Source organism: Papaver somniferum, chromosome 3, assembly GCF_003573695.1.
Source record: "Papaver somniferum cultivar HN1 chromosome 3, ASM357369v1, whole genome shotgun sequence".
NCBI lineage: Eukaryota > Viridiplantae > Streptophyta > Magnoliopsida > Ranunculales > Papaveraceae > Papaver > Papaver somniferum.
Window position 1 is genome coordinate 71946771 of NC_039360.1, and position 10887 is coordinate 71957657.

The 10887-nt window shown below is 36.0% G+C and overlaps 1 protein-coding gene across 1 annotated transcript; it reads right to left on the reverse strand.

The window, feature by feature from the left end:
- Positions 1–2952: 2952 nt before the first annotated feature.
- Positions 2953–6875, reverse strand: LOC113356468. Its single transcript, XM_026599620.1, has 7 exons — positions 6615–6875; positions 5689–5788; positions 5457–5577; positions 4363–4484; positions 4115–4236; positions 3864–4023; positions 2953–3278 (listed from the first exon to the last, which is right to left on the reverse strand). Exons 1-7 carry the CDS (start codon positions 6742–6744, stop codon positions 3167–3169), a joined length of 867 nt encoding a protein of 288 aa, XP_026455405.1. The 5' UTR covers positions 6745–6875; the 3' UTR covers positions 2953–3166.
- Between the last annotated feature and the right edge of the window lie 4012 nt (positions 6876–10887).

The window sequence follows — 10887 nt, forward strand, 5'->3', positions numbered from 1 at the left end:
CTACATATAACAATGGCTTCATTTGATTCTAATGAAGATTTGGAAATCACCAAAGCTTGGTATGCGAAAAAACGACTTAGACGTCAATCCTCCGAAAGGGTGGATTCCACAACCTTTTGGGATAGGGTACACAACAAATTTATCCAAGATTTTTGGAATCCTAATGCAAGAAGTGTTCAACAAGTCCATGAGAGGCACCTAGTAATCGAAAACGCGATACTTGCTTTTTTAGCTCTCCAACCTCGGATTTTTAAGACTCGCCCCTTCACCTTGTCCATTGCACAATTTGTGAGTATTTTTGTGGTTTGTTTTACGTAACCCATGTTGTTTTATCTTCCAATGAAACACCACTAACAAATGTAAGTTTTTTTTTGTAGCACGAAGTCGTGAAAGCGCGCTACTTGGAGGAAAAGGGGGAAGCATTCACTTTCGATGCAAGCTATCACTTCTTGGCATAAAGAATCCCGGAGGATAACCCGGACTACTTGGATGTTGTATCGTCTTCGGAGGAGGAAGATTGATGGCTTTAGAAGTTTTCGTATAGGTTTTATGGTCCACTAGGGTCGCCTAGGGGTTCAAAGGCTTGATGCACATGCTAAGTTCATTCGTTTTTATGTTTCAATCAATATAGTAACCAAAATTGCATGAATAAAGTGAATTACATCTTCCCATATTCTGTTTTCTGTTTGGTATAAGTACAGTTCGGCAAGGTTATAAATCCTTAACATGTCGGCTACAGGTCAGCCGGCAGTGTTATAAATTATGTGCATGCCGACTATATGATAGCCGACATTGTAGGAAATATTTACATGTCGACCGTAAGATTGCTGCCCCAAGAAAGTCGGCATAATCTACATTCAAAGACCCTTCCGGCCAGTAAAGGGTCGGCGTGTTCCTCATCCAAGGACAATGCCGGCTACGCTTGGTCGGCATCTTATTCAAATATCGACCATGCCGGTGTAACATAGCCGGCACCTTATTCAAACCTGGACCTTGCCGACCGTTCATATTTTCAAATCTAAATTTTTTGATCTGAATCGAACTCATAAGACGGATTAAAGGTTTAATTTACTGAATTCATAATTTGAAAATTGTAATCTAAACTCAATTAATTAACCTAATCAGAATTTTTAGTGCTAATTAAATAAGGGCGTATTAGCCATTTAGAAAATACAAGATTAAGGGGTGGCTTCTTTTACTTCAAAATGACCTAACTTTTGTCTCATTAGGTATACCCCAATTAATTTAGGTATACCCCAATCTCGCCAGTTATAAAAAGTGGCTAATTTGTATAGCAGTATACCTTAGAAATTAGTTTTCAAATCTGGGGAGGGGCTATAGCCCGGGTTAGCCCAGCATTAGGCCCGTACCTGTTTTTACTCCACATCCTTGAATCAAATCAGAAGAAGAGCACCCACTTGGAGTATGTAACTCTTCTTCTTTACCCATTTTACTTGCACTGTCTAATGCATCATGCAGTGACCTTCCCTTAAACTTACCACCTCTCATAGAGTCATTTCTCTCGCTAAGCATCTCCAATACTGCTAAATCATTCGTTCTTACATGCCATTCCTCTTCCTCTGATGAACCTGAATGTTTAGGGTTTTGTTGAAGAGATGATGGAGATGAATAGTCAAAGAGTCCAAGTACTTCAGCTTCTGGTACTTTCACATCATTTTCCACGGGAGAACAGTGTTCTCTACGGTGACTTGGTTCGCTTAAAAGAATCCCACACTTCTTCTAAGTTCTTAAATTGCTTGTGAAGTTTATCACTCCCAATAGCATCATTACCATTCTGGATATTTTGCATGGTCATGGCCGTAACTTCTCTTCTCCACTCCAAGAGAGAAGTGGAATTCGTTCGAATGAGAAAATAGTGGGAACAAAGAAATTAACCTTACTTAAAGTTATGATTCTGTTTCACACCTGTTCAGTAACTAATTAGGGCCAACTGTTGGTTACTAGTATTGGTTCTTGTAAACCAAAAGATTTTGTTAATCTACTGGATAGATTCAAGTAACAACTGATCCTGTTGAGTTTGAACAAGCAAATAGGAGAACCCCAACAAGAACAACAGGAGAAGGTATTGCTCGGGTCACATTACCATCAGGGCCGTCTTAGGGGCAAGGCGAGCAAGGCGGCCGCCTAGGGCCCCAAATTGTTGGCGGCCCAAATTTTTTTTTCTTAAACTAATAGATAACTGTAACAGTTATAATGGTTAGGAAAAGATTTTGTTACAGCAATATAATTGTAACAGATATAATTGTTACTAAATTTTATGTATCAACTATAATTATCACTAATATTTTAATTTTTCAAATCAATTACCAGTTTTTAGGGGCTTATCTTATGCCAAATAATAAGTTTGCAAACCAAAATCTAGCTTAAAAAGCTGGAAAAAAAATTGAGCTTAATTGAATTCAAATTATCCTTTCAAATACATAATTTGTCACCCTCTGAACTGAAATTGCAACTTTACCTTTGATTAGTCATCATAAAAAGCCCCCAGGACACCCAAAAACTGTAAGACGGCCCTGACCACATATTTATGTGTACGGGCATTCTAATAATTAAATATTGTTTCCTGATTTGAATTTTACCATAAATTGACCATTAAAATTGGCAACTAGAAGCAAAAGTGGCAAGTTCAAAATTTTTAGAGAGTTGTATGTAAGGGAACTGTCTTTGCAAGTCTGACAAATTTCTAAAGTTGGGATTTTTTGACTTGAAGAAGTTCACAGTAATCCATCCATCTTGCACCTCATATGCATTATGGTTAAGGTTTCAGATGGTTTCCGTTTGTGGTGGAAAGGTACAACTTTACAAGGTCTCCAGCAACCAACAATTGTAGTCAATATAAATTCAAATGTCACATTGGAAGAAAAAAAATATTCTAGAAGGTGTTGACGTTACTAATGAGGACAAGAGAAAGTAATTGTGTATAAGCAGAAGTGTAAGAAACAAGCAAAACTATAAGTGTTGATCTATATTATGTAATAAATTTACATGACAAGAATTATTAGCAAACATCAAGTACTATCTGAAAGCTTTGTACATAAGAATCTAGACCATGACATATATGATTGTCTATAAAGGTAAAACAAGTTACAGGTTATACCTTCAGCAGGTGAGCGATATAGAGGTTAGTTCAGCAGAGAGTTTTCATCTATGATTCTGTGGTTCTAACTTCAGTGTAGTCATATTCTTGACGCTCCCCATTCAAGCGACTTTCTTTAACTCTCCCATAGGAGATTCTCCATGTCGTGAGCAAACTTTGCCTGGATTCAAAAAAAAATAGAAGAGTAGAAAGACATGCTCAGCAATCTTCAAGCAGTTTTTGACGAAGAACAGAGAAATTAGAAACAAATGAACAAAAGCTTAACCACAGTTGAAGTTGGAGCAAAAAACCGTCACGTAAATTAGGATATACAGCACCAAATCTGTACTCCTAACATTACGAAAAGATAAAACTAACTCGAAGTAAAAGTTCAGTTCTCCAGTGGACATATACGCAAATTTAACTAGACCCTAGAGGTATTTTATGCTGAGATGCCTCTGGAAAAGTGTATGCTGGAGATACAGTTTCGACGGTCTCTCACTTGTCAAAGAATAAGAAAACAACTTTCCATTTTTGGCTGCGTCTAATAAACAACTTTACATGTGAAGTGGTTGATACACAGTAGTGTTCTAAACGGCAGTTCTTGGTATGATTATCGTGCTAATACGAGTTACCAGAAATTGCAACCGTTTATCTCTTCATAAATCAGTACATGTCGAACTATTGAACAGAAGCATCATATATAGAATAAGCATTATTTCATATTTGGAAAGAGTGGTCGCAATGAAAAGTCTTGGAACTATACCTCTGGGGTTCAATTTCTCTCTTTGCAAGCATGAGTGCTAGGAAAACAGGAACCATTGCGGCACACAAATGCTTGAGAGTATGTCCACTAACAATATGATGAGTCCATCCGTAGATCACTTTATCTTCTTGTTCTTCCACTTTAGCCAAGAGGTAAAATCCTACGGCGGTGAGGAAGAGGTTTTGAACTGTTATAGAAAATACCCCAAAATTTGCTAAAGCCTAAAAGACATTTTTTGATGAATCACAGACCTGCAGCCCACAGCCAGTAAGTGGAATGTGTATACATTGGGGGCAATAAGATAGCCATAGCAGGAATAGCAATAAGAGGGACGAACTGGACTACTCCATATGGGCGTAGGTCATCAAAATAACTGCATCATGAGTGTAAAAATTATCCAGACAATAAGCCAGACAGAGAGATCAACAAACTAAATACTACCATTGACATCACGAAATCACAAAAAAGGATTGAAATAAAATGAACTTATTATGCTTACCGCCAATACAAAATGCTTATTATACCCACCATCACTAGAGGAATGATAGATATTGTTCCTTTCTTTTCATCAACTCTTTCAATAATAAAAATAGCCACGATTGATGTGAATGCTACAGTCATCTGTGTTTGTTAAGAACAATGCAAGTCAAAACAAAGCGACATTAGTATTCCCACTTGCTATTATAAGAAAGAATCCCAGACGTAGTGACACACACAAATAGAAATTAACAGCAGAGAAAAGATGGAGAGCTGGCACTAGTACCAAGAGCTTCTATTAGCTTCCATTAAGCATATCTGTAAGAAAAATCTGAACAACGTAGTATACAAACGACCCATAATCCTACTAATATAACAATCAAAAGTGTAAAGTTATCACCTTAAATATGATAATTGCAACCATCAGGTATGAATCACTGAATCTCATCATCCGAATTGAAGATCCTAGAAAGTTTATCGCACTACCACACTCACGAATCATAATCCTTTCACATATGGCATACTCAAACGAACATTGTTGGACAATGACGAATGATAACAAGAGTCAATGAGATTAAATCAAACCTTCTACTTGCAAATGTTTTTCTGCCTCAAAATTTTAAAGCAGGATGCGATATAATGGTCCAGCAGATCCAGTTGTTAAATCCTGATTAGCTATCCAATCAAAATCACTCTTAAGCCGTCTCTCATCAGCTAGTCTGATCATGTTTGGAAAGCTTCGGCATAGGCATCTGATGTATTATGGAAAAGCATAACTAATGGTTTAACTAGACAAGTTACTGAAATGAGGTCATAGTTGAAACTCTTTTGAAATATGAAGTCCTTGTTTCCCTCTAATCTGCGAAACTAATCACACGAATTGGATGAAATACAAATTAATGCTAATTCTGCAAGATTCTTATGTATCAAGAACGATAGTTTGTAAATCCTAATGGTTGAACTTCTCAGCTTGCATTTGACTATTTTCCTTACCTATTTACCTAAACAACAAATAAAGTCGTATTCCAGAGCAAAAACAAAAAGTGGAAACGGCAAAGTATAAATCTAGCAAAGAATAGATCGGATCCACATAGTTCAACTGGGTAAGGAACTTACAGGCAAGCGATCCCACACTAGTGTAGCATCATTTGGCTTGAGATGATAGTAAGACGAACCAAAACCAACAGCTGCCACACCAACGAAAAAACATGTCCAACCCCACAATTCTCCCTGCAAGCTATTGAAAAAGATGTATGTATATAATCGCCATACATGAAAGTAATCCAACTGATATGCTGGGAATGCCAATAATAAGCTAATGCTAACAAAAACGTAACCAGAAGTTTACCTTAATCTAAAATAATTTCCATGGTGGCAGAGCACCAAGCCAATAAGACCAACAATAAGAAATGGGAAGTTTGAAACCACATTCAACATATTAGGTATCCCTGGAAAAAAAACAAGACAAGTCATAACATTAAGACATTAAACAAGTCATATATCATCAAATACGATAAAGACTACGATAATAAATTATCATACAACATTCAGATGACAAAAATGGTATAATAAGAGCTTAGAGGACAACTATGCAAACAAATATGAGATCTCAAAGAAATTAATAAACACACAACATAGCTTGGAAAAAGTACACATCCAAGAGGATCTCCGATATAGAATGTAGATAATTCTATGAAGAGATACCGAGCTACATTCTAAAACCATAAGATTAGCCCTAGAGCTGACTACTCTTCTCCTAATTCCTAGATAAAACATGTTTTTGACCATTTTTAGTCGCTTCAACTATGGTTCATTCATGGTGAAAAACTCGAAGTCACGCATGCAAGATTAAAATGCTAAAAACTCAATCATTTTCTGAACTGAAGCTTGAAACAATCATAGAGTGTAAACTATACTGGTCACTCCAGACTACAAGCATATACCATTTGTACCAGTGTTATCAAACAACATGTCAACCTGATGCATATAGAGTACTCAAAAATCTACGACAGCTCAAATTTAACGAAAACCAAACACAATCAAGTTCAGCAAATACCAACGGGAACAACTGATATTGAGTACAAAATGTCTCGCTTATTTACAGCATCATGAAATCAATTAACCCAAATTCTAAAACTCGCCAGAAAATACAATCAGCTGGTTGAAAAGTAAAAAAGTGTAATAGATGGGCATTTTAATCGCACATACAAATTGAAATCCCTAAATCAGGATTCTAATCAAAGAACAGGAGAATCGTTTAGTGAGAGAGAGTACCTAAGAAAGTGCGCTGATCAGCGAAATTATGATAGTCTTGATCTTGAGGATAAGTAGGAGTGACAATCATCAAAACCAGAAAACAAAGAATCGAAATTCCCCATATGTATATACTTCTTTTATTCATCATTCTCAATCTTTCTGTTCAAGAAGAGAAGAAGAAATCAAACAGTTTGAAGATGAAAGGGCTTTTTATGTTTGACTTTTTAATGGATTTATTGCTTGCTCATTCTTTTCTTTCTGTGAATCAATTTCTACAGTCAGATTGGCAATTAGTTTTGTAGGTCTGCATTGGCCCGCATTAGAGAGTACACGTATATTATTCAGCATTTCTCTACGGACCGAGAAATAAAACCACGTAAAACCCGCCTCTCACAGTTTTTTTCTTTTTTTTGTGTGTTTGTGGGTCTCAGTGGACCCAGCCTCTTGGGAGACGTGCAGGGGGTGTTCTGTGTGTGCCGATTTTTTTGTGTAGTTTTATTCTCGGTCTGTAAAGACTTTTTGATTATTCAGTTGACTGATCTATCCCTAATTCAACCGAATTTGTGTACGTGGCATCTGCATGTCTTCCGTTGGTGGAATCAAAAGGCCACGGGAGACAGTGTTTGGATCAGCGTAGGTGGCTCACCTACGGTGAGAGACAATGTTTGTTATGAGGAATGTTTTGCACTACCTTGTAAAGGACACAAGGGTGGCCTCCGATGGATGTGGACAACCCATCTAAGTGTGCAAATTATACTCCGTAGTTGATAGTCAAAGGTAAGTAAGAGAGAGTTTGATCCAGTAGGAAATACCATTTAGTCCTAGAAATAATATATTAGAGAAGAGTTTGGTCCAGTTGACCTAGTCAACTTTCTATTTGGTCCATTTTTAATATATATTACTGTTTGGTTCTAGAGTGACGTCATAGATGATGTAATTATCGTATTTAGTGACAGAAATACCCTTTCAGATCCATATATATAGGAATTTCTTAGCACAAAAGAAATCATTTTCAGATTTCTTTTTTCTCTCCTAGTTTTAGATCTAGTTTCTCTCTGGTTCTTCATTTTTTTCTTTGTTGCTGCTGGTGTTTGAATATGATGAAGACGATGGTGTTGAAGATGAAGAAGACGATGAAGATGTTGATGTTGTTTGATGATGAAGACGATGATGTTGAAAATTTCTGTTTGAATATGATGTTGTTGCTACTGTTTATGATGATGATGAACCTTTATCATGTTGAAGAAGAAGAAAACGATTATGATTTTTGTTGTTGTTCGTAGCTTGAATCTGATTTGAATGAAGCTGTAAGTTTCAGATCTACGAAAAAACCTTGAAATTCTTTGATTTCTTTATCATTTTCTTCTTCTTCTTCATCACTTGGATCTCTGTTCTTGATTTTTTTTCGTCATCTTCATCGCCTCCATCATCGTTTGCTGCTGCTACTGCTGAAGATGATGAATACGATGATTTTTTATGAAGTTCATTGATTAGAATGAACTCTGTTGAAGAATGATGAAGTTCATCAAACATAATGAACTTCGATTTTTTATGGATTTTTTGTATGTGTTCATGTTAAAGAATGAACTTTGTTTTAGATCTTGAATTATTAGGTGTTCATCTTAAAGAATGAACTTTGTTCTAGGTTTGAATTAGTTAGTTTTTGATAGTTCATTTTGACGAATGAACTCTGATTTTTTTTCATAATTATGAATTTTTGATTGGGTGTTCATTTGAAAGAATGAACTCTGATTTTTTGTTCATAATAATGAACTTTGATTGGGTGTTTATTTTGACGAATGAACTCTGGTTTTTGTTCATAATTATGAACTTTGATTGGGTGTTCATACAGAAGAATGAACGTTGTTCCATATAGGTTTTATTAGGTGTTCATTGAAAAGAATGAACTCTGTTTTCATTTAGGGTGTTAGAGCACTGCTTGGTCGAACTCGGAAGCGTTGCTATCTCAAGCTTGTTTGTCAAGTTTAGTTGTCAAAACTATAAGTCTTGATTTCTAGTCTACTTATAGCTATGTCTCGGATTAGGATAGAATATGTAGTTGATCTTTAGACTTCACGATGTTCATCAATTGAAGACGAATAACTACTAAAGGGAGTTTGTGGAACTTCATCAACAAAAGGTATGTGGAGACTTGAACTCATCTATCACTCAGAAGTCTATTTATATTTTATCTCCTATTGAGACAAAAGTCGTATAGCTATATAGACTTTACATTATACACATTTGATATTCCGAGCTGAGTTTAACTCACTTACATATTTCTCGAAATATGTGTTGGTAAGCTTTCGCTTTAACCAAGTTCGACTTTTATTCTTGACGAAAGTCAAAAGATGATCATGTGAAAATCGCCTGGTAACATCTTACATTATTTGTGTGAGATAGTCATTTGATGTAGACTCGGAATATTTCGTATTGATCATTTGATCACTTGAAAATTGCTTTGAAGCTAATAGTTTGTGTGAGACAACTATTCTCCTCTTCTAAGAATGTTTCAATAATTAAAATGGGAGTTTAGAACAATTAACCATTGATTGGATATAGCACAATATACGTACTTGTATGCTAACTGTTGCAAGTGTATTCCAAGTCCGGGAATTTAGTATGCATACCCGTATTGCGTACTGATTCAATAGTTGAAGTCTCGGAACTATAGTATGCATACCCGTATGCGTACTGAGTTCGGTCGTGAACAACAGTATGCGTACCCGTTTGCATACTGGCGAACAAGACCAAGTCCGGGAACTTAGATATGCATACCCGTTTGCATACCAGAGTGGGTTAAGTTCTAAAATCGGTTAAGTATGCTTACATACTCATGAAAAAATACATTTATTTAATAAGGAATGCAATCTTTGCAAACCATGGCTATAATGTGAATTGATTCGAGTGAATCAAAACCGATTTTGCTTCAATTGTGTCTTGTATACTTCTATGAGAATATAAACAATTGAACAACTCTATAACTAGTTTCATTTGAGTCATTGGAACTAGTTGTGATTAAGATGAACAAGGTTGATATGAAAGTGTTCATATGACTAACTTCGGTTAACTATTGTTAAGCCAAATATGTGTACACATTTAGCTACGGTTACCCATATCTAAATAAAGTTACATTTCATTTGTGTGTAACAAGCTAAGACAATCTAACGGTTGAAAGATATTATCTTGAATCTAATCAGGTTTTCATCTAATGGTAAATATGGAATGCTTTGTTACCAAGGTAGCATTGATTGGAAACCCTGATTTGAAGACTATATAAGGGAGAACTCTAGCAACTGGGAAACCTAATCCCCACACCTCATGTATGATACTAGTTTCGACTAGAGCCGATTTTCCTTTAACCTAGGTTTTTCCTAAAACCATTATAGGTTAACGACTTAAAGACTTCATTGGGATTCTGAAGCCAGACCCAACTATTTTCTCCGTAGTTACGTGTTTTGATCTTACTTTGTTCTATCGTATTGAGTACTACCTTCTCTAAGATTTGCTCGAGATTTAATCTCCGATAGGTAAGATAAAAAGTAATCACAAAGTTCTTCTTCTCATTCTTTGTGATTCCACAATATCTTGTTCCGCAACCATACAGTTAAGATTATTGTGAGGTGATTAATATTACTAGGTTGTTCTTCGGGAATATAAGTCTGGTGTATCAATTGGTTCTTGTTCACCTGGATTTATCAAAAGACGGAAAAAAAACTCGTAGGTATTTCTGTGGGAGACAGATTTATCTATTCAATAGACTTTTCTGTGTGAGACAGATTTGTTTATCAAGTTTCGACTTTGGGTCGTAGAAACTCTTAGTTGTGGGTGAGATCAGATAAGAGAATCAAGTGCGTAGTGTCTTGCTCGGATTCAGAGGCGTAAGGAACGCGACTGTACCTTAATCAATGTGAGATTGGTTAGGGCTCAGCTACATTCCAGCCTGAAGTTAACTTGTAGTAGGCTAGAGTCTGTGGCGGCTTAATACATTTTGGTGTTCAAATATGGACTAGGTCCCGGGGTTTTTCTGCATTTGCGGTTTCCTCGTGAACAAAATTTGTGGTTTCTGTGCTATTTCTTTTCCGCATTATATTTTCTATATAATTGAAATATCACAGGTTGTTCATAGTTTAATCAATTGGTGAATCCAACCTTTGGTTGTTGATTCAAATTGATTGAAACTTGGATACTAGTCTTTGGTACCATCCAAGTTATTTCTCATATTGATCCGGCTCACAGATTTATATTTGTTCGATTGCAGATTGATTTGAGAAATTGAGATATAACTCTT